This window comes from Callionymus lyra, chromosome 15, assembly GCF_982586985.1.
Source record: "Callionymus lyra chromosome 15, fCalLyr1.hap1.1, whole genome shotgun sequence".
NCBI classification, from domain to species: domain Eukaryota; kingdom Metazoa; phylum Chordata; class Actinopteri; order Syngnathiformes; family Callionymidae; genus Callionymus; species Callionymus lyra.
In genome coordinates, this window is record NC_141832.1 from 18312180 (window position 1) to 18337861 (window position 25682).

General features: G+C 38.1%; 3 protein-coding genes and 1 long non-coding RNA gene across 7 annotated transcripts; all 4 read right to left on the reverse strand.

Annotated features, from left to right (window-relative positions):
* Positions 1–17: 17 nt before the first annotated feature.
* On the reverse strand, positions 18–2173 carry LOC148065188 (apoptosis regulator BAX-like). Its single transcript, XM_087808599.1, has 6 exons — positions 1927–2173; positions 1610–1649; positions 1390–1536; positions 750–882; positions 517–621; positions 18–454 (listed from the first exon to the last, which is right to left on the reverse strand). The coding sequence occupies exons 1-6, from the start codon at positions 1979–1981 to the stop codon at positions 323–325; spliced, it is 612 nt and encodes a 203-aa protein (XP_087664725.1). The 5' UTR covers positions 1982–2173; the 3' UTR covers positions 18–322.
* A 5922-nt stretch (positions 2174–8095) lies between these two features.
* LOC148065189 (uncharacterized) lies at positions 8096–9136 on the reverse strand. The gene is made up of 2 exons (XR_015713387.1): positions 8985–9136; positions 8096–8140 (listed from the first exon to the last, which is right to left on the reverse strand). It is a non-coding gene; the product is annotated as an uncharacterized LOC148065189 (long non-coding RNA).
* Positions 9137–9714: 578 nt separating this feature from the next.
* On the reverse strand, positions 9715–13709 carry LOC148065190 (induced myeloid leukemia cell differentiation protein Mcl-1 homolog). Of its 2 annotated transcripts, XM_087808603.1 has the most exons (3): positions 13426–13709; positions 11434–11684; positions 9715–11353 (listed from the first exon to the last, which is right to left on the reverse strand). In XM_087808603.1, exons 1-3 carry the CDS (start codon positions 13595–13597, stop codon positions 11237–11239), a joined length of 540 nt encoding a protein of 179 aa, XP_087664729.1. In that variant the 5' UTR covers positions 13598–13709; the 3' UTR covers positions 9715–11236. The 2 variants fall into 2 exon arrangements, with proteins under 2 accessions (XP_087664729.1, XP_087664728.1); XM_087808602.1 differs by having other exon boundaries at positions 11217–11684.
* Positions 13710–16311: 2602 nt separating this feature from the next.
* On the reverse strand, positions 16312–25514 carry LOC148065191 (apoptosis regulator BAX-like). 3 transcript variants are annotated; one of them, XM_087808609.1, is made up of 6 exons: positions 19785–20048; positions 18463–18595; positions 18316–18408; positions 18212–18246; positions 16529–18093; positions 16312–16455 (listed from the first exon to the last, which is right to left on the reverse strand). In XM_087808609.1, the coding sequence occupies exons 2-5, from the start codon at positions 18589–18591 to the stop codon at positions 18087–18089; spliced, it is 264 nt and encodes an 87-aa protein (XP_087664735.1). In that variant the 5' UTR covers positions 18592–18595; positions 19785–20048; the 3' UTR covers positions 16312–16455; positions 16529–18086. The 3 variants fall into 3 exon arrangements, 1 of the variants encoding a protein (XP_087664735.1); XR_015713384.1 differs by lacking the exons at positions 16529–18093; positions 18212–18246; positions 18316–18408; positions 18463–18595; positions 19785–20048 and adding an exon at positions 22923–25514; XR_015713385.1 differs by lacking the exons at positions 16312–16455; positions 16529–18093; positions 18212–18246; ... (1 more) ...; positions 18463–18595; positions 19785–20048 and adding exons at positions 22784–22849; positions 22923–25514.
* Between the last annotated feature and the right edge of the window lie 168 nt (positions 25515–25682).

The following is a 25682-nucleotide window of genomic DNA, read 5'->3' on the forward strand; positions in this document are numbered from 1 at the left end:
TTTATTAAAAATATCACAACATACAAAAGTGTGAAGGAAGAAATGAAAGACATTAAATAATGTGAATACTGTAACCTTTCTTTGGGAATAATAATAATAACATTTCATTTTTTTTTTTTTAAATACAGTTGATGAAAATATACATCTTAAAAAGTAACTAAGAAAAGGTGCAACCAATCTAAGTGTGTTTGTCCCTGAATGTATATAGATTGTAAACAATTGTTAAGATTCATGGGACCAATACTTTACAATTTATTTTTTAAAGTATGACCTCTAGATTGAGAGCCTGTCCATCAAATTTCAGTGAATTATACGTTTGCCGTCATTTGTCCAGACTCATTCTTGTGCCTTTGCATTTACGGACGATGACAAACACAACTACGAGAGATAACCCTCCAAGAAACAAACACTTTTTCCACCCAGGTTTGTCGTTCACGTTTGAGAGAGAAGCCTCCTGAAAAAAAAAAGAGAATATAACTAAATTAATTTATAGTGTCCTGTGATGCAACAACTTACCCAGCCCCCCTGCCTCTGGATCCAGTCCAGAACATTTTTCTTAATGAACTCCAAAGTCCAGGCCATAATATCCTTGACGATGTCACGAATTTTATCTGCAATAGCCTGAAGGAGATACAATTTGTTGTGACTTATTCTGAAACGCAAATTATCTGCTTATAAGTAATCACATTGCGCCTCATCCTGAAACAGACATTTAATTTACAATGACACTACTCTAGAGAGTTACTCACTTTCATGACTAGTCGACAGGCAAAGATGAACAGAGTGACGACCCGGCCCCAGTTGTATTTGTTATCTGAGAAGACCTCCTTAGCAACTTTCATGAAGTTTTCTCGAGTCATGGGCAGACAATTTTGCATTAAACTGAAAAATATGAAAATATAAAAAGTTATGAGTCGCATCATTTGATACAAATGTGCATAAAACAATGCAACATTGAACAATTTCAGTCTTCAGTTTCCTTCTAAATAAAAAAAAAAAACTGTATTTAAAATTGTAAACTGTGAATAAAAAGATACAACATTGACAATTCCACATCGGCGTGTGTTCTTTAGTCTGAATCATTCAAGCCTTTTATACAGACATGATTTTACAAGCTAACACATCCAAAAACAAGTATAACATCGGGTGTGACTTAACATTGTTTTCACACAAACAATGCAAGCACACAAGAAAAAAAAAGAGCAAAGTTAGATATTTAAAAATGGATTAATACGATAAAAAAAAGGCAATTAAGTAAATAACTATTCTTTCATAGACACCGGATTACTTCAAGCGTGTGTCACTAATAGGACAACTATTTGGAATGTATTGTTTGATTATTACTTATTTTGAATATCATATTAACACAAGATCATACAACGAACAAACCTTTGGAAATCAACACGCGCATCCAGTTCGTCTCCAAATTTCCGCAGACCATCAGCCACCTTCTGTATTTCTGGATCAGTGGATTCTTCAACTCCGGGCAACACACCAGTGTCTCCTCCATGCTGCCTCACGTAGTTACAGATGTAGCTGTTGAAAGGAAATACGACATAAGCATTAATAATAATCTTTGTAATATGAAATAGATTTAGTAAGAACCCACTGTTTCAGCACAGCAAGAGTGGTCTTCATGAGTTGATCTCCTGAAAGATAGATTCATTGGAATTCAAGTTAAATAACAACATTGTACGTTCACTTTTTACTAAATGTTCTAGTTTGCAGCGCTATATAAATAAAATGACTTTCTTACTTTAAGGAAACTTCGTGTTTTACAATTACAGAAAGAAGTTTAAAAGTTTGCAACAGTAGTTTTGAAAGTTACCAGGGACAGTATAAATACTATAGTCTGTTTTTGTATCGTGTAAGTTTGGTTATTAACTATAACTAAAAACATTTTTATATTCATTCGAATCATCTCACCGTAGTTGTCGGCTGTGTTACCGTCGGAGCCAGCAGCTCGATCTCCTCCCTCCATCTTGTACGTTGAGATTATTTGGAACTATTTTACAAACTGAATAAACTCGCTTCAAACATCGGCGGATATAACCTACACTTCCGCCGGGCTACAGCTTATTACGGTCACATGTGGGCGTGGTTTGTAACAGCCCACTTCTATGAAGTAGTACGCATGCCCTTTGAAATCGAAAGTAAAACTTTTTGTGTTTGTGCGCGTACATGTCATACATGTGTGCTCTTATATAATAATAATAAAAAAAAAAGCAGATAGAGGTCCAGTAGTTCGAGCCACTCGAACCGCACCCATCCTCATTACTTTGAGCATTCAAAGTTAAATTTAAAACAAAGAGAACAGAGGAATAAAAAGAGTCCATGTCCTTCAAAATAGTTTGACACACTTTAATCATCAATATGAGTTTCACTTTTAATAAAATATTAACAGTTTGTTCTTAAGAAAAACAACAAAATGTGAATAGAGTTGAACTTTTTTTTATTATTATAAAAAATATCACAACATACAAAAGTGTGATGGAAGAAATGAAAGAAATTAAATAGTGTGAGATAACAATCTGTAACTGTTTCCTTTTCTGTAACTTCTATTAAGAGCATTCTTTGGGAATAATTATATAATAATAATAACATTTTATACTTTCTTTTTTTTTAATCATTTTTTCAGAACAAAATGGTAAATTTCACGTATAAAGTACAAATATGAAAGTAAAGATGAAATGTATGAAGAAAAATGTGAAATAATAATAATAAAATAAAATATAAAAAATAATAAAAAACACCCCAGGGAGCATACCCATCAAACTAGTTACTTTACAAAATACATATATTTCAACAGTTAGAATTTTTTTTTAAATGCATTTAAAAAAGACAAATATGGAAAATAAAACAACATATCTCCTTAAATGAAATCACTTCTAGATGTTGTAAATGATGTCCATCCAGTTCTCTGTCATGGGTGGTTCAACTTGTAACCACTTCCTCGTGGTACATTTCTTACTTGCTGCCAACTATATGCAATTTCTTGTCTCCATTGTTCCAGTTTCAATTGGTAAGTCACCCAGGTACATGTGTTCACCTTTACAGGGAAGATTCACACCAAAAATGTTGTTAATATGGCTCTGGATCTCTGTCCAAAAAGTTTCCATTCCACTGCAGCTCCAAAAGACATGCCATTGATTTGCTCCATTATACCCGCAAAGTCTCCAACATGCTTCATCCGTGCCCATGTGTTTTTTTTGAATGGGTGTGATAAACAAATCGAATAATATTCTTCCAACAGAACTCCGCTATGTATTTGATCTTGTTGAGAACCATTGTAGATGACTAATTTTTTCCCAGGTCTCATTTGTGATCGATATATCTCCATCTTTTCCCTTCGCTGCTTTATATATGCTGTGTTCTCTTGTTTAGATTGTCGAATTCCTTTGTACAATTTAGATACTATTTTATTGCTATTATTTGCCTCCAATAATGAAATGAAAATATCTAGTAATCCTTTTTCACATGCATCAATTGTCTTTTTCAAATTTTGATTAAAATAATTTCTGACTTTTAAGTATCTGTAAATATCCTCTTTTTCTAAACCAGGTTTTTTCTGAAGGTTTTCAAAACTCTGAAAATTCCCTTTGTGAGTAAATGATTGGTAGTCAGTTATACCTTTTGAGATCCAGGTCTTAAATCTGCCGTCCCTTTTATTGGGCACAAAATCGGATTCAAAAGCACACCACCTCAAGATCCTCGGGGAATCCCCTAGGTGGCATGATTTAACCAATTCCTGCCAAGATTTTAGAAAAATGCTTGTAAAAGTATGATCAGTAACATTCAGTTCATCCTGTAGCTTGTTGTCTGCTATGAGAGCAATCAATGGAACACCATTTACGCTAGAATATTCCAAGTTCTTCCAACCTGCAGTGTAGGATCTTGAACAGAGACAGAATAAGGGCCTCAGATGTGCTGCATGGTAATAATTTTGAAGGCAGGGCCGGCCCATACCTCCCTTCTCTTTACTTAATTGCAGTGTTTTATATCTGACCCTGGTTTTTTTTCCTTACCACACAAATCTTGAAATTAATCTGTCCCATTCTTTAAAAAAAATTGTGGAATTTTGACCTGGAGACATTGAAAAAGATAAAATATTCGTGGCAGAATATTCATCCTGATGGAGTCTATCCTTGAGTGAAGATTTAAATAAGGTATAGTTGCCCATCTTTGTAAATCCAACTTAATTCTTTCACTCAAAGGTCCATGATTGATGTCATACAGTCTCAACAAGTCTCTAGGTAGTGACACCCCTAAATATTTGAAGAATTTTGCAATTCCAATTATACATAGTCCTGATTTTTGATGGTGGGTCATAGTTCAGTGTTAGAACTTGGGTATACCTTCTTTTTTTTAAATACAGTTGATGAATATATATATTTTAAAAAGGTAACTAAGAAAAGATGCAACCAATCGAAGTGTGTTTGTCCCTGAATGTATATAGATTGTAAACAATTGTTAGGATTCATGGGACCAATACTTCACAATATATTTTTTAATGTATGACCTCTAGATTGAGAACCTGTCCATCAAATTTCAGTGAATTATACGTTTGCCATCATTTGTCCAGACTCATTCTTGTGCCTTTGCATTTACAGACGATGACAAACACAACAACGAGAGCTAACGCTCCAAGAAACAAAACCTTTTCCACCCAGGTTTGTCGTTCACTTATGAGAGAGAAGCCTCCTGAAAAAAAAGAAGAGAATATAACTAAATTAATTTACGGTGTCCTGTGATGCAGACATTTATCAACGTACCCAGCCCCCCTGCCTCTCGATCCAGTCCAGAACATGTTTCTTAACTAGAAAAGAGTGCATTTCCGGATGAAAATGCAGTGTGAATGCTGACCAGCATTCACACAAAGTAGTACTGGAAGTAGTAGTAGGTAAATTAGTAGTGGAAGTATTAGTGGAAATAGTAAAAGTGGAACCAGTAGTGGAAGAAGTAGTTGGATTCGTAGTAGTGGAATTAGTAGTTAAAGTAGTAGTAGTGGAAGTAGTAGTATTGGAAGTATTAGTGAAATTATTAATAGTGGAAGTAGTCGTGGAATTGGTAGTAATAGTGGAAGTAGTAGAGGAATTAGTAGTTGTGGAAGTAGTTGTAAAAGTAGAAGTGGAATTAGTAGTAGTGGAAGTAGTAGTTTAAGTAGTAGTAGTAGTGGAATTAGTAGTATTGGAAGTATTAGTGAAATTAGTAGTAGTGGAATTAGTAGTAATAGTGGAAGTAGTAGAGGAATTAGTAGTTGTGGAAGTAGTAGTAGTGGAAGTAGAAGAGTGGAAGAGTGGAAGAGTGATAGAGTGATAGAGTGAAGGAGTGGAAGAGTGAAAGAGTGGAAGAGTGGAGGAGTGAAAGAGTGAAGGAGTGAAGGGGTGAAGGAGTGGAAGAGTGGAAGAGTGAAGGAGTGGAAGAGTGGAGGAGTGAAAGAGTGATAGAGTGAAAGAGTGAAAGAGTGAAAGAGTGAAAGAGTGAATGAGTGAAGGGGTGAAGGAGTGAAGGAGTGGAAGAGTGAAGGAGTGGTAGAGTGGAAGAGTGAAGGAGTGGAAGAGTGGAAGAGTGAAGGAGTGGAAGAGTGAAGGAGTTGAGGAGTGGAAGAGTGGAAGAGTGGAAGAGTGAAGGAGTGAAAGAGTGAAAGAGTGAAAGAGTGAAAGAGTGAATGAGTGAAGGGGTGAAGGAGTGAAGGAGTGGAAGAGTGAAGGAGTGGTAGAGTGGAAGAGTGAAGGAGTGGAAGAGTGGAAGAGTGAAGGAGTGGAAGAGTGAAGGAGTTGAGGACTGGAAGAGTGGAAGAGTGGAAGAGTGAAGGAGTGGAAGAGTACAAGAGGAGTTAGGTATAAGTAAAACTATTAGTATAAATATAATTATAAGTATAAGAATTTGTACAACTCATAGTAGTACTAGTACATGTATGTACTGGTAGTAGTATTAGTACTCGTAGTACTAGTACTCATAGTAGTAGTACTTGTATTTGTGGTACTCGTAGTAGTACTAGTATTTGTAGTACTCCTGGTAGTACTAGTATTTGTAGTACTAGTACGTTTAGTAGTACTAGTATTTTTATTAGTACTAGTATTTGTAGTACTCATAGTAGAAGTACGTATGCTTCCCAGCATTCACACAATAAAAAGAACCCAAGGATACGTAAAGAACTTCTGCAAAGGTCAAAGTCACATGGAGGGTTGGCTTTACCAAAATCTAAAACACTATTATTGGGCAACAAACCTCCGTATTGTTGAGTACTGGATCGACTTTGAGGGGTCTCACAACCCCCCGTCTTGCATAGCTAAGAAAGCTGCATCTTCCAAACCAGTTTCACTGTCTGCCCTGAAACATTCTTCCGTTAACTGTCCCACCTATGCTCCTATTAAGAACATTATAATCAAAAACACCTTAAAGATTTGTACTCAGTTTAAACATCAATCCCCATCACTGCTCCCATCATTAGAAACCACATATTTGCCCCCTCATTAGTAGACGATGCATTCTTGACCTGGTCCAGATGTGGGATCAACACTTTTAAAGATCTATTCAAGGACACATTTGCGACCTTTGAAGAATTATCAGAATCACACTCTCTTCCTAAACGACACTTCTTCGGTTATTTACAAATCCGTACTTTTGTCCAAAAAACATTTGATCAATTTCCAAATTTGCCTGAAAAAAATCCTAAATCTCACTTGCACATCTCTGGATGGGATCAAGGTTCTCTGGGAGGAGGAGATCGGGGAGATCATCTCTGAGGACCAATGGGACAGAGTTCTGAAACGTATACTATGTAATACGTAATACTTCAAGTATTTGTGCCAGACTTGTGATCCAATGCAAGATTGTTCACCGCACACACTTGACTAAACTGAAACTCTCTAAAATATACGACCACGTTGATGCCGTTTGTGAGAGGTGCCATAATGGAACAGCTAACCATCTACACATGTTCTGGTCATGTCCCTCTCTTTTGGGAGAACATCTTTAGGAAATTGCCAGAGGTCACTAAGACCAATATCGGACCGAATACTCTAACTTCTTAATTTGGTATTTCTGATCTACCTCTAACCAAAACTCCCAAAAAGATGTAGTAGCCTTTTCAACAGTACTGGCCCGACGCCTCATCTTGACGAGATGGAAATCACCAGCACCTCCATCACACACATGGTGGCTGAAAGAGGTTCTCAGCAACTTAAAATTAGAAAAAATACGTCACACTTTAGGAGGGTCCAGCACCAAGTTCAAAAGGATGTGGGGACCTTTTGTGGCATATGCAAGGACACTTGACTGTCGCCTCATGAAAATATTTTATTTTATTTCTTGTTTATCTTAAATGCTTGTTTAGATTGACAATGTTATTATCTACAGCATCTCGGGGGTTGGGTGTGTGTGTGCGGACCAGGCATGTTTTGTTTTGTTTGTGTTTTTCTTTCTTTTTTTTTGTTTTTATTTTGTGTTTTTTGTTTTAGTTCTTTTTTATCTTTTCTGTTAATTATACAAGTATGTATCTTTACAAATGTTCATTTTTTTAAATGAATATACTGTATATGTTTGAGTGTGTGTGGATATATATATATATACTTTTATTTTTACATCTGCAAAAATGTTATTTCCCTTCTTCTGATGGACATTTTCTTCTTTCATATTTTTCATTTTCTCTGTGTATCATACCATTCACACTGTTGAGCTGTACTGGTTGTTTATAAAATCAATAAACAAATATCTGTAAAAAAAAAAAAAAAAAAAGAGTGACTAAATAAACTAGAAGCATATGCATATATACAGTATATACACATACAAAAATCTTGCAACAAAAATGCAACGGAACGGAAATTAAGTTTAAAAAATAAAAATACTCTTTACATTAGTAAAAAAGCTTCATTTTTACAATCGTGACGAGAAACACGTACATTTATACATATTATTTATCACAATATTTTCCAATTTAATATTTAATACATAAAACCATGTTAATAGTTCATGTGGTCAAAGCGTTTACTCGCGTCGCTTGGATGTTAAACGAGTGAGGACTGCCATCTAGTGGCCATTTATAACATGCGGAAAATGTTTTAATTAAAAAAATACTTCAACAGACAGAAACCATTATCACGTTGTTTTATTCTTTTAAGCATATATAATATATATGCTTAAAATAATAAGTGGTGGGCTGTCAGGGCCAGCAAGGCCTTTCCATGAATATTATTATATATACTATTATATAATTATATAATATTATTAGTATTAAATTATTTCCAATAGTCTTTCTCTTCATTTCATAGCTTTTCTCTTGGTTGCGCTGCTTCCACTAGTGTATGTTTATTTTAGAGCTTTTATCCAATCATATTTTAGCCATCATTTGTTGCCAGGGTCAAAAATATGCCTTGACGCCTTCAGAATCGATAGTGCTGGCGTCTGTAGTTTAAAGTAAGTGGCAATGACGCTGTTGCTTTAACCAATCAGATTGCTAGTTGGCAACACCTAGGCCTTCTTGCAGGCGTCCTGTGACGTCAGCATTTTCACGTCATTTGATTGGATGTACAAATAATCAGTAGTTTTGGTGAGTAATGCATTTTATTTAAATGTTTTGATATTTTTGTTATTTAATGAGGTTAATATTGATGTTTCTGCTAGAGATGATGTATGTATGGCAGCTGTGGCTACAGTGAAAAGAGACTTGTTGAATTGTCCTAATTGGGTTTCTTGCTTTAGTAATGACATTCTTTCTTGCTACATGAGATACCTTTCTGTGACGCAACGCCTGTTATAGAATCCCTTATTAGTCCCGCGAGGGGAAATTCGGTAGTGCTTTTTACAGCCATTCACACATACTGATGGGAGTAGGCCTGTTATACTGCATTTCTGTGTAATATTGATGGTTTTTATAGCCGTGGAGTCATAATGATTGCAATAAGAGGTGGATTAGTTCATGTTGGACACCAGTGAAGGTGTGAAATGCACGGCCCGCCACTGATATATATATATTTATAAACTTTACAGAACTGGAAAGTGTGAAAAATTTAGATTTATTAAAAAGATATAGGATCAGATGAAAAAGTTATAATTCTATTAGATTCTGGAACTTTAAAGTGAGTAGGAAACCTTTGAAAAGCAACACAAAAGTGTATACAATCATGACTAATGGAGCACTTGCATGTTTCCTCCACTAACTTTAGCAGAACTAACTCTTTTCACCTATAAACCATATTTTCCCACATCACATTCTGACGTGAAAGGTACAGAATATTTCTAAACCATTAGGGTTTTAGAGAATCGGATCAAATATGTTTGACTTAAACTTGTGTGTCGACAGAAATAAAAAGGATTATCAAACATACATCTTGTGCTTTGACACACATTGCAAGGACACTTTGATACCTGCTGTACACAGACAGGATTATCTGATGAAAAAATACCACAAGCGTTTGTTAAAGATGGCGGTATTACTGCGAGAATGGACGGTTTTGTACCTCAAACATGTACATATACTTAATAAATGGAGGGTGAGACACACAAAGTTGTTGTCTGTGTTTTACTGTGTAATAAACTAACCAAACTAATCCAAAAACTGATTAACATTTCTCAGCCCACCTGTCATTGTCAAACAAAAAAAGAAAGGTATTCAGCGCCCCCTACTGGGCTTTAAAAACAAATGATTAAACGGCTCCTAAACGGGATCAATAAAGTTTTACCTTACCTTAAACACCAACTTCAGAATCAGAATCAGAATCAGAATCCTTTATTGTCCCGCGAGGGGAAATTCGTTTTAACAACAGCAAGAGCAATATACCAAAAAATAAATAAAACACCCAGAAATAAAATATTAAAAAGAAAAGAAAAAATCTAAATAGAATAGAAAATAAATATGCACTATATTATATACACAATCATATTTACAAAAATAACAAGAAAGGTGCAGTTAAATAATTATCTTGGTGTGTTCTTGTGCTCTGTATTGTGGAGTCTGATGGCAGCAGGGAGGAAGGACCTGCGGTACCTCTCCCTCACACACCGGGGATGTAGCATCCTATCACTGATGGAGCTCCTCAATGCCCTCAGTGTGTGCTGGAGAGGGTGAGACAAGTTCCTCCTCATGGAGGCCAGCTTGCTCCGTATCCTCCTCCCAGTCACTTCCTCCACAGGATCCAGGGGGCGCCTTAGGACGTAACCGGCCTTCTTAATAAGGCTGTCCAGTTTAGCCCTATCCTTTGCTGTCATGCTGCTCCCCCAGCAGACCACACCGTTGAAGATGGCAGAGGCCACTACTGAGTCATAGAATGACTTCAGGAGTGGCCCCTGGACACCAAACGACCTCAACCTCCGGAGCAGGTAGAGTCTACTCCTCCCTTTTTTATAAAGAGCAGCAGTGTTACCCACCCAGTCCAGGTGGTTGTTGAGGTGAACACCCAGGAACTTGTAAGACGTGACAATCTCAATGTCCTGTCCCTGGATGTTCAGTGGTGGGGGGGAGATGGAGGGACACCGCCGGAAATCCACAATCAACTCCTTAGTTTTGCTGGAGTTGATCTGGAGGTGGTTTTCCAGGCACCAGTCAACAAAGTCCTGGACAAGTCCCCGGTACGACCCATCATCCCCGTCCTTAATGAGGCCGACGATGGCGGAGTCGTCCGAGAACTTTTGCAGGTGACTGGTTGGAGACAGGTGTTGGAAGTCTGCAGTGTACAGTGAAAAAAGGAACGGTGCCAACACTGTTCCCTGGGGGACCCCTACACTGCACAGTACAGTCTTCGAAACACCATCCCGGGTCCTCACGAACTGTGGACGGTTGGTGAGGTAGTCCACAATCCAGTCCGTGAGGTGAGTGTCCGCTCCAGACAGCTCCAGCTTGTCCCTCAGGATGTTCGACCTGATGGTATTGAAAGCACTTTGTTGTGTGTGTAACAAGTCCTGAGCGTCCACGCATCTTAACTGACGAAGCATAAAGTGACACAAGGGCAGGAATGAGACACTCCAGATGGTCGTCCACCTCACCTGGATACCAGGTGTTGCCGTCGCGACGCTCAAAACGTTGTTCAAAAAAAGCTTTCGCAAGAAAAGAACAAAAGGCACAAGATGAAAGGATGAGATCGAAGGTTTTGATCAGGTGACAACACTTGTTCTTCTGTGACATCATCCGTGTGTGTCGGTTCAACACTAGAAAACAATGTTCCTTCTGGAGGATGATGTCATAGTGTTTTGTGTCAAAGTCTGGGTCGGTGTTGTGCAGGCGAGTCATCTCCACCCGTCATCGCAGCAACTTGACCAGACACATGCCGACGACCGCCACGCCGACGACCACCATCAACACGCCCCTCATCGCCGAATCTGTATCCGCCTCTTGGAAGATCTCCACGAATCCATCCTGAACGTTAAAAAAAACAAACAAAAAAAACACGTCACGTCTCGGATTGATGCGAGGACTCTAGAGACCTGGTCACTCACCCAGGAGTTGTTCTTCAGCAGCCAGTCGCTCTGCTCCTCCAGCAGGTACGAGGAGATCTCACGAGCCACCGCGGACACGCAGTCCGGCTGATTCTGCTCCTGCAGGCACTGGCACGCTGTCGCCCCGATCGCCATCAGGCCGACCACGCGACCCCAGCTGGTCTTCCCGTCCGAAAATATACTCATGGCGACATCCTTCACGAAACCGGTCCCTTTGCCCAAATTCTGCCTCAACGACTTTTGGATGGTTCCTGCAGGAGCACACAGACCAGGTCACACTCGAGTCCTCAACCACATGTTTATTCACATGTTTTGTTGTAGTAATAGGTAGCGAGAATCACGATACAGGGGCCACAACACGCATTAACTTCAGCTTCAAATGTCCTTTAAAAGGGCCATTTTGTTTTGCATCAGGAGAGAACAGTGTCATCAGGACGCATAAGAAAAGAAACTGATTTCTGGTCTTTCTCTGTGTGGCGTTTAGAGCTTGTGTTAACAGTGGTACAAAGGAGCTTTTAGAAAAGTTCTTTTGAGGGTCGACCGGGCCCCAGAGGGAAGAAGCTTGTACTAGGATACAAGTGCCATCTTTCCTGATCGATTAGACCTTTTTCGGTACATGAGTTTGGAAAACTTAAAAAAAAGATAGTTATTTATTTATTTATTTATTTGGGTAAATTATTCAACTTAAAAATAAATAAAAGTCTCTTATTTAAATTATTTGACACTACAAAGCATACATTTGTAGTATTGTTCGAGTATTTGACTCTGGTGTTGCAGAATTTACAGTCCATATGACTCTTGACAAAGTCGTAACTGCTTTCATTTTTTGCGAAACCAAAATATGTGTCAAAAATCATGGTGTTTGGAAATATTTTTGGTATTTAAACAAATGAAAGTAGTTACGACTTGTGGTCATGTGGTCTGTAAAATAATTTAACATTGTTTCTCTTTCCCAACGATACCACTCTTTTAAAAACGGGGTTAACATTAAGCTAGTTATGAGTTTGAAAGTCAGATTTAACAAAAAAGCTCACATATAACATATTGAACCACATTGACTTATTATAAAGGAGGTTATTATTATTATTAAGGAGAAATAATTTCTTTCCAACCGCCATCAGACTCCTCAACAGTTAAACCACATATACCTCACGCACTACTTGTGCTTTTGTTGCTCTGTTTTTAGATTTTATTCTTTCAAATGTGTATATATATATATACTGTATATATATATATATATACACACATATGTTTATTTTTTACAGAGTAATACTACAGAGCCTTATGGAGTAATACTACAGAGACTTAAGGAGAAATACTACAGAAATTTAGGGATTAATACTACAGAGCATCACGGAGTAATACTACAATGTCACAGAGTAATACTACAGAGATTTACGGATTAATACTACAGAGCATCGCGGAGTAATACTACAAAGTGTCACAGAGTAATACTACAGAGTGTCACAGAGTAATACCACAGTGTCACAAAGTAGTACTATAGAGCCTCATGGATTAATACTAAAGAATGTCACAGAGTAGTACTACAGAGCCTCACAGAGTAATACTACAGAGTGTCACATAGTAATACTTACTTTTTTACTGTGCACTTTTGTTGGGGTTACAAAGGAAGAATTTCATGGTACGTAGTACCTATGACAACAAACGCTTTGAATCTTTGAATCAGAAATAAGTGCATTTCCTCCAGTAATAATACAAAACATTATAATACAAAAATGTGATATTTATCACAAGTGATACTCGTAAAACCAGTCTGAGTAGTTTCATGTTTTATTGATCAGGTTTCACAGAAACGGTTAAAAGGGGTTTCAAAGCAACAAGTGTTTGTGACGTCACGACACTTACGGGAATGTCGTCGTTAAACAAAAAACACTAAACTAAGAAACACTCGCTTATTCTGTTTTTATTCCCGTGTATTAAGTTATATTAGTATATTTATTCGTGTTTATAATACGTTTTTATTCTTCCTACCTTTGAACGAGTATCTGTGTTTGTCCAGCATCTGCGTCACGACCCTCTTCATGGTGGTCTCCGCCGGGCTCTCCGACCACCCGGGCTTGGACTGTCCGAGCAGGTGAGCCAGGGACCGGTGGACCAGGTCCCTGGTGTCCGCCTCCAGCGACGCGTCCGTGGCGCAGCTCATCCCGGACTTCGCGGAACTCTTAGGACTGAAACTATTTTCAAAGTCGAAAATGTCAAAAATGTTTATCCTTGAACAGGTGGAGGTGGAAGATGTGACGGAGTTTAAGGGTCACTTAAATATTTTTATCTTATGAATAACGTAGTCGAAAACACTTTATGGCGAGATTAAAGTCCTACGAAAATACTTTATTACGAGATTAAAGTAGTCTAAACACTTTATTACGAGATTTAAGTCGTAGATTCACAATATTTCAATTAATTGAAGTTGTTGTCTGTCTTGAAAAGGATAATAATCGACTCCTTAATATGGTGCTTTACAAATAAATCTTATACTTAGATATCAATCTTACTTAAGTCAACTATTATTTAAATCAATGTAGATTTGCCAGCTTTAACGCTTTGAAACTGTTTCATTGATGTCTAACAATAACGAAACCCTGTGTCCAAATAGAGTAGTTTCTGTGTTTTCAGTGCCTCATTTAGTTTTATTTCTTTTTAAAATGTTTTAGTTGATTGTGTTTTTTTATAATCATTTTTTAAAATGTCCTTCTCTCTTTGGTTGTGGGATAAAAGTTAGGGTGTGTTTGAAATTAAGCATTGAAATACTACAAAGCCTCTCAGATGACCTCTGTTCCACTACGACCTCCAGGACAAACTCGAGTATTTGAAAATTGATACTTACTATATTGACTTTTATTTTGCTGGTCAGCACCACAAATAGACAACATTATTTTTTTTTGAAGACAGTACATTTTCGGGCCAAGTACGATATTTTTGTTTTTGTTTATTGAACATTTTGTGGAAGTATATTTTGTTTATATTTTTATAATTGTTTAGAATAGGAGACAATAAATAGTTATTTTCTCTACTGTGTGTGAGGTGGATGAATGTTCTTCTGTCCATAATTATTTTGTTTACTGGACCAATAGTACACTGCTATCAACCCTAAATCTTCCATATTGGTTACACATGCTCAAACTGCTGCAAACTTTGAATGACATAATTTCCTCGTGTTTGTGTGGAACATGTCATACATGTGTGCTCGCCTCAACTGGAAAAAAAAGGTCGAGAAGCTTGATCCACTCGAACCGCACCATCCTCATTACTTTGAGCATTCAAAGTTCAATTTAAAACAAACAAAACACAGTAAAAAGAGTCCATGACCTTCAAAAATAGTTTCACACACTTGGTCATCAATATGAGTATGAATTTTAATAAAATTTAAACAGTTTTTTTTTAATAAAAAAACAACAAAATATGATTAGAGTTGAAAAAAAATATTTTTATTAAAAATATCACAACATACAAAAGTGTGAAGGAAGAAATGAAAGACATTAAATAATGTGAGGTAACAATCTGTAACGGTTTCCTTTTCTGTAACTTCTATTAAGAGCATTCTTTGGGAATAATTATATAATAACATTTATATTTTCTTTTTTTAAACATATATTTTAAAAGGTAACTAAGAAAAGGTGCAACCAATCTAAGTGTGTTTGTCCCTGAATGTATATAGATTGTAAAAAATTGTTAAGATTCATGGGACCAATACTTCACAATATATTTTTTAATGTATGACCTCTAGAATGAGGTCATACTAGAATTTCAGTATCAAACTCATGAACACCACTCTTACTGTGCTGAAACAGTGAGTTCTTACATCAAATTTCAGTGAATTATACGTTTGCCGTCATTTGTCCAGACTCATTCTTGTGCCTTTGCATTTACGGACGATGACAAACACAACTAGAGAGATAACCCTCCAAGAAACCAAAACTTTTTCCACCCAGGTTTGTCGTTTACATATGAGAGAGAAGCCTCCTGAAAAAAAAAATATATAACTAAATTAATTTACGGTGTCCTGTGATGCAGACATTTATCAACGTACCCAGCCCCCCTGCCTCTCGATCCAGTCCAGAACATGTTTCTTAATGAACTCCAAAGTCCAGGCCATAATATCCTTGACGATGTCACGAATTTTATCTGCAATAGCCTAAAGGAAACAGACATTTAATTTACAATGACACTACTCTAGAGAGTTACTCACTTTCATGACTAGTCGACAGGCCACGATGAACAGAGTGACGACCCGGCCCCAGTTGTATTTGTTATCTGAGAAGACCCCCTTAGCAACTTTCATGAAGTTTTCTCGAGTCATGGGCAGACACTTTTGCATTAACCTGAAAAATATAAAAATATAAAAAGTTATGAGTCGCATCATTTGATACAAATGTGCATAAAACAATGCAACATTGAACAATTTCAGTCTTTGTTTTTCTTCTAAATAAATAAAAATAACTGTAGTTAAACTTGTGTGTATGGTTGTATTATAAGACAATCGATTTAAATTAACATTTCAAATAAAAAGATACAACATTGACAATTCCACATCGGCGTGTGTTCTTTAGTCTGAATCATTCAAGCCTTTTATACGGACATGATTTTTCAAGCCAACACATCCAAAAACAAGTATAATACCGGGTGTGACTTAACATTGTTTTCACCCAAATAACACAAGAAAAAAAAGAGCAAAGTTAGATATTTAAAAATAGATTAAAAGGATAAAAAAAAGGCAATTAAGTAAATAACTATTCTTTCATAGACACCGGATTACTTCAAGCGTGTGTCACTAAAAGGACAACTATTTGGAATGTATTGCTTGATTATTATTTATTTTGAATATCATATTAACACAAGATCATACAACGAACAAACCTTTGGAAATCAACATCCTGTTCCAGTTTGTCTCCAATTTTTCACGTAAATTCAACGGTCTCCTTTATGTCTGGATCAGTGGATTCTTCAACTTCGGGCAACAAACCAGTGTCTCCTCCATGCTGCCTCACGTAGTTAAAGATGAAGCTGTTGAAAGGAAATACGACATAAGCATTAATAACAATCTTTGTAATATGAAATAGATTTAGTAAGAACTCACTTGTTCAGCACAGCAAGAGTGGTCTTAGTGAGTTGATCTCCTGAAAGATAAATTAATTGTAATTAAAGTTAAATAACAATTGTACACTTTTTACTAAATGTACTAGTTTGCTTTAGGGAAACTTTGTGTTTTACAATTACAGAAAGAAGTTTAAAAGTTTGCAACAGTAGTTTAGAAGGTTACCAGGGACAGTATAAATACTATAGTCTTTTTTTGTATCGTGTACGTCTGGTTATTAACTATAACTAAGCACAGGATGCTAAAGACAGTTACTTAGACGAACAAACCACTACAACATTTTTATATTCATCCGAATCATCTCACCGTCGTTGTCGGCTGTGTTACCGTCGGAGCCAGCAGCTTGATCTCCTCCCTCCATCTTGTACGTTGAGATTATTTGGAACTCTTTTACAAACGGAATAAACTCGCTTCAAGAGTTCACACATCGGTGGATGTAACACTTCCGTGAAGCGCCCCGGGCCTCCAGCTGGATAATTCCACACATGGGCGTGGTCGTACCCACCTTTATGACGCATGCACACACTTTAAAATCGAAAGTAAAACTTTCTAGTTTAGATTACTTTCGATTTTGAACTGGAGAATTGTTATTGAAAGGCTATGTCAAGTTATACATTTACACGTTAGTTATTTGTAGTAGAGACTCATTTTACAAATGTTGCCCGACTATGAAAGTAAAGGTGTGCCGTCGACTTTAAACCTACATTTCAAACATTACATTTTTACATTACATTTATCAAACAATTTTTTTTGCCGTCGATTTACTTTTAAATGAATGAATAAATTCTGTGTAAAGAAATGTCAACAATTCAATGTGAAATTAAATTCAATGTAAATACATTTGCTGTCAAAATGTAGTATGAATAAAAATTCAGTGGTAACATACAGGCAAACAAGGAGAAGCAATTGATCTTATGTTACTCTGTGACCTCACATAAAGGTCACTGGTAGAAGGAATGAGCCAGGGCAACTAACACATTTTTTTATTCAACTAGTTTTATGCTGATGTGTCATCACAAGTTATTTTGGTACAACGATATTTTCTTGATGACACATCAACTTAAAACTAGTTGAATGACTCTGTACCGGGACCATTTTTATTTTCACTGTAAAAGTTCCTGGGGATGGTGTGGTGCACATACCTCTCGTCCTCTGAGCCTACCGTTCTGCTGTACAGGATTCCACAGCTTGCACACCAGCACTGCTGATGCTGGGTCGAGAGCTGAGGACACCGGCAGAACTGGCATTCGGGGTGCCACCAGAAACACCAGTTGCAGCACCTGGTCCTGACTACGCCCGGAAACTACAGGACTGTATGGAGACGGCTCATACGTTCGCAAGGAACCAGTTGGAGAAGGCGGGAATACGCCAAAAGAGAAACTATGACCTGACCACTAAAGGGAGACATTTCTGTTCTGACGAGCTCGTGTGGGTTTTCAGTCCCAGAAGAAAGAAGGCTCGGTGCCCCAAATTGGTCAGTCACGGGGTTGGTCCTTGCAGAATCTTAGAGAGGGTGGGGGAGGTGGTTTATCGAGTGCAGTTACCCCCTAAAACAAAACAGAGGAGTAAAAAGAGCCCAGACTCATTCTTGTGCCTTTGCATTTACGGACGATGACAAACACAACTACGAGAGCTAACGCTCCAAGAAACAAAAACTTTTCCCACCCAGGTTTGTCGTTTACGTTTGAGAGAGAAGCCTCCTGGAAAATAAAAAGAATATAACTAAATTCATTCACAGTGTCCTGTGATGCAGACATTTATCAACATACCCAGCCCCCCTGCCTCTGATCCAGTCCAGAACATGTTTCCAAAGTCCAGGCCATAATATCCTTGACGATGTCATACATTTTATCTGCAAAAGCCTAAAGGAAACAGACATTTCATTTACAATGACACTACTCTAGAGAGTTACTCACTTTCATGACTAGTCGACAGGCAAAGATGAACAGAGTGACGACCCGGCCCCAGTTGTATTTGTTATCTGAGAAGACCCCCTTAGCAACTTTCATGAAGTTTTCTCGAGTCATGGGCAGACACTTTTGCATTAACCTGAAAAATATGAAAATATAAAAAGTTATGAGTCGCATCATTTGATACAAATGTGCATAAAACAATGCAACATTGAACAATTTCAGTCTTCAGTTTTCTTCTAAATAAATAAAAATAACTGTAGTTAAACTTGTGTGTATGGTTGTATTATAAGACAATCAATTTAAATTAACATTTCAAATAAAAAGATACAACATTGACAATTCCACATCGGCGCGTGTTCTTTAGGGCTATACTGTTCATCTGAGCCAACATCTTTCGAAGCGAGTAGCAGTCTCTCTTTTAGCTCAATTGCTGGAAATAGGAAGTTTTGAGGGGACTCACGGCTTTCTTGAGTTATATTTACAAGTCGGCGCTAAAGATCTGTTGAACTGTCCTCTTTAAAATGTCCTCTTAGTATGGTCTTCACCTGTTGGAGAGTTATGTCACTTTTTATCTCAAGCATGTGTTGCAGACTCAAACCAGGGTTGATTGACTCGATCACTGCTTCGATCACCTCAGTCTCACAGTTACTCAGGCCTCTGTCGATTTGATGCATCAGGTGTGTGTATGAGAGTCTCTCCTTTTGTCCTTTCTCCCCTATCTGACCACAAATCTTAAAACTCTTTCCTGATTGTCACTTCTGGAAGCCGGTTCACAATTGTTACATTCTGTAGACGTGCATTTTGACTCGGAGAGTTGTTATTTACTCTTTCACTCAGCCGCGTAACTACATCCTGTAGTATCTGATTGTTGAGCTGTAGTTGTGAATATTTTTCTCCTAAACTCAATTCTTCAGCTACTTCCGAGCTGGATTTTGCAGTGTTTTCTGAATATTCATCTCATTCTTTTTAACGTCTTTATATATATTTTTTTCTTTTTTCCTTTTTATATATATGTTTTAGTATATATTTAGGCTGTACATAGACTTGCATGCCTCTTTGTTTCTATTCCTTTGTAACATATTCTGGAGCTACTGAACCGTGAATTTCTCTGTGAGATGAATAAAGTATCTATCTATTCTTCATTGTCATAATTTCTGTTGTTTTCTGTAATTTGTTCCACGAACTTCAACATTGTCTGAAGATGCTATGTTGCAACATCTTGTTCTTCATCATTTATCACATTGTCCATAGATTCTAGTTATTTTTCTGATTAACGCTCGCCTTGTCACGACAGTTCCACTCGTGACTTTAGCCTCAGCACAAACCTCTTTGAGCTGGTTCAGCTGCAGCAGCCATAGTCTCAGACACACCGTCTCTGCCAGATCCTGCAGATCCATTGCGTTTGCCGTGACCACGCCCCCCTCTGCTGTCAATCAAAAGTAGTGCACAAACTCTTGCCTCGTCAGTCTGACACACGAACAACTATCACACTTTCCCGCGTGTCACTGACATTATATTACCATATTATATATTATATATTATATGACTCTTATTAACTTTCTCGTACATTCACCCACCTGTAGACAGAAACACACAAACACTCGCACATGCTCGCTGTTCATCGAATGACTCCAGAGCCGAACGGACCCACAAAGACCCTAAAGCTGCCCAAAGTGCCTGCTAATATATATAAATAAAATAATATTAAAAATATATATAATTGTTCTGCACACATGAATGATACAAATTAACAAAAACTCACACAATTACATAAAATAATGAAAAATAATTAAATAAACAAATAACAAAAGGGCTGCTCTTTCAATATACTGTAACGATCCTAACTTGTTTATTAATGTTGCGGGCACGTTAAGAAGTTGGGTTTGTGCGCATGCGCAGAAGTTGTTGGGGAGAGTTCGCGTACAACTTGTGGTGTAGAGAAGGAGCGGCGTTGGTTGTGGCCGAAAAACAATAATAACCCTTTCTGTGAGTTCAACAAATAAAAAGAAACTGTCTATGCAAGACAACCGTCTGGTCCATTGTCAGGAGGACCAAACGTTACATTGGTGTCAGAAGCGACTTTTTTCGAACCTGCTCCTGAGGCGAAGCTAACGGCTATTAGCAACGAAAGCTAACGGCTATTAGCAACGAAAGCTAACGGCTATTAGCAACGAACTTCGCTAACGAACGTTGAACGTCGCCGGTATCTACGGGAAAGTGAAGAGCGAGAGAGAGGAGGTGGACGTTGATGCGAGACGACGGGACCAATGCTCGAAAGATAAGAGACGCTGAATTACAACTCTCAGAAGAAGCTGGTTTTTTTCTCCGGGCTCGGCGAGAAACATGATAAGTTCTTCTCCACGTGGACCCGGTGTGTCACGTGATTTCAACATGGGAGACGCTGCTCCATTTCAAACGTCTCCGATAAACCTCAAAACGCCTAAATTTAATGGGAAAACACCATGGGAGGTGTTCAAAGCCCAGTTTGAACTGCTTGCTGGCGCTGCTGGGTGGACTATTGAACACAGAGCACTTCAGCTTGCCTTGTGTCTCACGGAGGATGCTGCTTCATGTCTGCTGCTGCTGAGTCATGAGGAGAGAGGCGACTACTGTGCCCTAGTGGGGGCGCTACAGAGGCGGTTTGGACAACATGGACAGTCAGTGACGACCTGGTGAACCCCTCCCAATCCTTGCAAGTGACATTGAGTACATGTGCAAGCGCGCCTAGGATGCCATGCCGCCAGCAGTTCAGAAAGAGCTGGCAAGAGATCAGTTCCTGCAGGCTCTCAGTCCTAAAGAACTGCGGATCCACACGATTCTCACTCGTCCTGCCACGCTGGATGAAGCTCAGGAATTAGCTGTGGAGAGAGGGATGCTAAGCAGAGATTTTGATGAGACGAATGGGTCAACATCAGTAAGGATGCTGGCAGTGCCGGGCAGAGGGATGGAGGACCGAGAATGGCAGCAGGAGGTGATCCAAGCAGCAGCTCTGCAGGCTGGAGGTTCTACTCTGCGTCCCCGCCGTCGACTACAGAACTGCTGGGGGTGTGGACAACCTGGACACCTACTCAGACAATGACCCAGGTTCGCTCCACAGCAGGGAAACGGCCAAGGGCCTGTGTAAGTGAGGACACAGTAGCCCAGAGCACAACCACCCACACACCATCAATAACCCCCTCAAGCAAAGTCATCGCAGTGGGTTGGACCCAAGTTGGGGACTTTTGCCATGTTCCAGTGACGGTAGAGGGAACATCCTGCACGGCTCTGGTGGACACCGGGTCTAACGCAACGCTGGTGCGACCCGACATAGTTTCTGCAGGGGCTTCGCTGGAGGCAACGACGGTGTGTCTGAGGACAGTGACTGGCGACTTGGCTCCAATGAAGGGAAAGTGTGTGTTCCAGTTCAAGGTGGGGGACCTGACTGTTCCTTTTACAGCCTGGGTGGCTGATATACAAGATGCCTGCATCCTCGGGTTGGACTTCTTACGCACGTTGGGATGCATCCTGAACTTGGGGAATAGTTCCCTGGCTTTTCCGGCAGGGCAGTGTTTACCGTTAACATCCCTTCCCATGCATTCGAGAAGACCTGTACCCACAGCCAACACTGCCGTCTCTGCTGAAATGAGTGAAGAACCCCATTTGGTCGGAGAGGACGATGAGCGGATCACGGCAGTGAGGAAAATCTGGGCATTTAACTGCGAGGGTTTGTCCAAAGTTCAGCAGCATAGACTGTGGCAGGTACTGTTGGAATTTAAAAACATTTTTGCTCTAAATGACAGTGAGGTCGGGTTGACGCACTTGGTAGAGTACTATATCGACACAGGGGATGCAAGACCCATCAATGTGCGACCGCGACGACTTCCTTTTGCCCACCAGGAAGCTGCTGACAAGGAGTTGGGGCAGATAATGGATTATTGATTAGTCTGAATCATACAAGCCTTTTATACGGACATGATTTTTCAAGCCAACACATCCAAAAACAAGTATAATATCGGGTCTGACTTAACATTGTTTTCACCCAAACAACGCAAGCACACAAGAAAAAAAAAGAGCAAAGTTAGATATTTAAAAATGGATTAACACGATAAAAAAAAGGCAATTAAGTAAAGTAAATAACAATTATTTTATAGACACCGGATTACCTCAAGCGTGTGTCACTAATAGGACAACTATTTGGAATGTATTGCTTGATTATTATTTATTTTTGTATAACTTATTAACACAAGATCGTACAACAAACAAACATTGGAAATCAACACGCGCATCCAGTTTGTCTCCAAATTTCCGCAGACGTTCAACCGTCTTCTTTATGTTTGGTTCAGTGGATTCTTCAACTCCTAGTAACATACTAGTGTCTCCTCCATGCTGCCTCACGTAGTTAAAGATGTAGCTGTTGAAAGGAAATACGACATAAGCATTAATAACAATCTTTGTAATATGAAATAGATTTAGTAAGAACTCACTGTTTCAGCACAGCAAGAGTGGTCTTCATGAGTTGATCTCCTGAAAGATAGATTCATTGGAATTCAAGTTAAATAACAACATTGTACGTTCACTTTTTACTAAATGTTCTAGTTTGCAGCGCTATATAAATAAAATGACTTACTTACTTTAGGGAAACTTCGTGTTTTACAATCACAGAAAGAAGTTTAAAAGTTTGCAACAGTAGTTTTGAAAGTTACCAGGGACAGTATAAATACTTTAGTCGGTTTCTTTTTTCATATCGTCTACATTTGGTTATTAACTATAACTAAGCACATTTTTATATTCATTCGAATCATCTCACCGTAGTTGTCGGCTGTGTTACCGTCGGAGCCAGCAGTTCGATCTCCTCCCTCCATCTTGTACGTTAAGATTATTTGGAACTCTTTTACAAACTGAATAAACTCGCTTCAAGTGTTCACACATCGGCGGATATAACTTACACTTCCAACCGGGCTACAGCTTATTACGGCCACATGTGGGCGTGGTTTGTAACAGCCCACCTCTATGAAGTAGTACGCATGCCCTTTGAAATCGAAAGTAAAACTTTTTGTGTTTGTGCGGAACATGTCATACATGTGTGCTCTTAACTAAAATAAAATAAAAGCAGTTGGAGGTCCAGTAGTTCGATCCACTCGAAGCGCACCATCCTCATTACTTTGAGCATTCAAAGTTCAAAACAGAGGAGTAAAAAGAGTCCATGTCCGTCAAAAATAGTTTCACACACTTGGTCATCAATATGAGTATCACTTTTAATAAATTATGAACGGCTTGTTCTTAAGAAAAACAACAAAATGTGAATAGAGTTGAACTTTTTTTTTTTTTATTAAAAATATCAACATACAAAAGTGTGAAGGAAGAAAAGAAAGAGATTAAATAATGTGAGGTAACAATCTTTAACTGTTTCCTTTTCTGTAACTTCTATTAAGGGCATTCTTTGGGAATACTTATATAATAATATTTTATATTTTCTTTTTTTAAATACAGTTGATGAAAATATATATTTTAAAAGCTAACTAAGAAAAGATGCAACCAATCTAAGTGTGTTTGTCCCTGAATGTATATAGATTTGTAAACAATTGTTAAGATTCATGGGACCAATACTTTACAATTTATTTTTTAATGTATGACCTCTAGATTGAGAACCTGTCCATCAAATTTCAGTGAATTATACGTTTGCCGTCATTTGTCCAGACTCATTCTTGTGCCTTTGCATTTACGGACGATGACAAACACAACTACGAGAGCTAACCCTCCAAGAAACAAACACTTTTTCCACCCAGGTTTGTCGTTTTCGTTTGAGAGAGAAGCCTCCTGGAAAAAAAAAAAAGAATATAACTAAATTAATTTACAGTGTCCTGTGATGCAGACATTTATCAACGTACACAGCCCCCCTGCCTCTGATCCAGTCCAGAACATGTTTCTTAATGACCTCCAAAGTCCAGGCCATAATATCCTTGACCATGTCATGAATTTTATCTGCAATAGCTTAAAGGAAACAGACATTTCATTTACAATGACACTACTCTAGAGAGTTACTCACTTTCATGACTAGTCGAAAGGCAAAGATGAACAGAGTGACGACCCGGCCCCAGTTGTATTTGTTATCTGAGAAGAACTCCTTAGCAACTTTCTCAAAGTTTTCTCGAGTCATGGGCAGACAATTTTGCATTAACCTGAAAAATATAAAAATATAAAAAGTTATTTGAGTCGCATCATTTGATACAAATGTGCATAAAACAATGCAACATTGAAAAATTTCAGTCTTCAGTTTTCTTCTAAATAAATAAAAATAACTGTAGTTAAACTTGTGTGTATGGTTGTATTATAAGACAATCAATTTAAATTAACATTTCAAATAAAAAGATACAACATTGACAATTCCACATCGGCGCGTGTTCTTTAGGGCTATACTGTTCATGTGACCCAACATCTTTCGAAGCGAGTAGCAGTCTCTCTTTTAGCTCAATTGCTGGAAATAGGAAGTTTTGAGGGGACTCACGGCTTTCTTGAGTTATATTTACAAGTCGGCGCTAAAGATCTGTTGAACTGTCCTCTTTAAAATGTCCTCTTAGTATGGTCTTCACCTGTTGGAGAGTTATGTCACTTTTTATCTCAAGCATGTGTTGCAGACTCAAACCAGGGTTGATTGACCCGATCACTGCTTCGATCACCTCAACAGTTACTCAGGCCTCTGTCGATTTGATGCATCAGGTGTGTGTATGAGAGTCTCTCCTTTTGTCCTTTCTCCCCTATCTGACCACAAATCTTAAACCCTTTCATGATTGTCACTTCTGGAAGCCGGTTCACAATTGTTACATTCTGTAGACCTGCATTTTGACTCGGAGAGTTGTTATTTACTCTTTCACTCAGCCGCGTAACTTCATCCTGTAGAATCTGATTGTTGAGCTGTAGTTGTGAATATTTTTCTCCTAAACTCAATTCTTCAGCTACTTCCGAGCTGGATTTTGCAGTGTTTTCTGAATATTCATCTCATTCTTTTTAACGTCTTTATATATATTTTTTTATATATATTTTTTCCTTTTTCCTTTTTATACATATGTTTCAGTATATATTTAGACTGTACATAGACTTGCATGCCTCTTTCTCATTTCTTTGTAACATATGAACAACATATAACATACGGCTGAACCGTGAATTTCTCTGTGAGATGAATAAAGTATCTATCTATTCTTCATTGTCATAATTTCCATGTTTTCTGTCATTTATTCCACTAACTT

Excerpts from the sequence above, each read along its gene's own strand:
- LOC148065188 (XM_087808599.1), bottom strand. The coding sequence starts at position 1,981 with ATGGAGGGAGGAGATCGAGCTGCTGGCTCCGACGGTAACACAGCCGAC. Across the intron at positions 1,650-1,926 it reads TAACACAGCCGACAACTACG|GAGATCAACTCATGAAGACC; the intron begins GTGAGATGATTC and ends TCTATCTTTCAG. Across the intron at positions 455-516 it reads TCCAGAGGCAGGGGGGCTGG|GAGGCTTCTCTCTCAAACGT; the intron begins GTAAGTTGTTGC and ends TTTTTTTTTCAG.
- LOC148065190 (XM_087808602.1), bottom strand. The coding sequence starts at position 13,597 with ATGAGCTGCGCCACGGACGCGTCGCTGGAGGCGGACACCAGGGACCTG. Across the intron at positions 11,685-13,425 it reads ACACAGATACTCGTTCAAAG|GAACCATCCAAAAGTCGTTG; the intron begins GTAGGAAGAATA and ends GTGCTCCTGCAG.
- LOC148065191 (XM_087808609.1), bottom strand. The coding sequence starts at position 18,591 with ATGCAAAAGTGTCTGCCCATGACTCGAGAAAACTTCATGAAAGTTGCT. Across the intron at positions 18,409-18,462 it reads CCTGTCGACTAGTCATGAAA|GCTTTTGCAGATAAAATGTA; the intron begins GTGAGTAACTCT and ends TGTTTCCTTTAG. Across the intron at positions 18,247-18,315 it reads ATCAGAGGCAGGGGGGCTGG|GAGGCTTCTCTCTCAAACGT; the intron begins GTATGTTGATAA and ends TTTATTTTCCAG.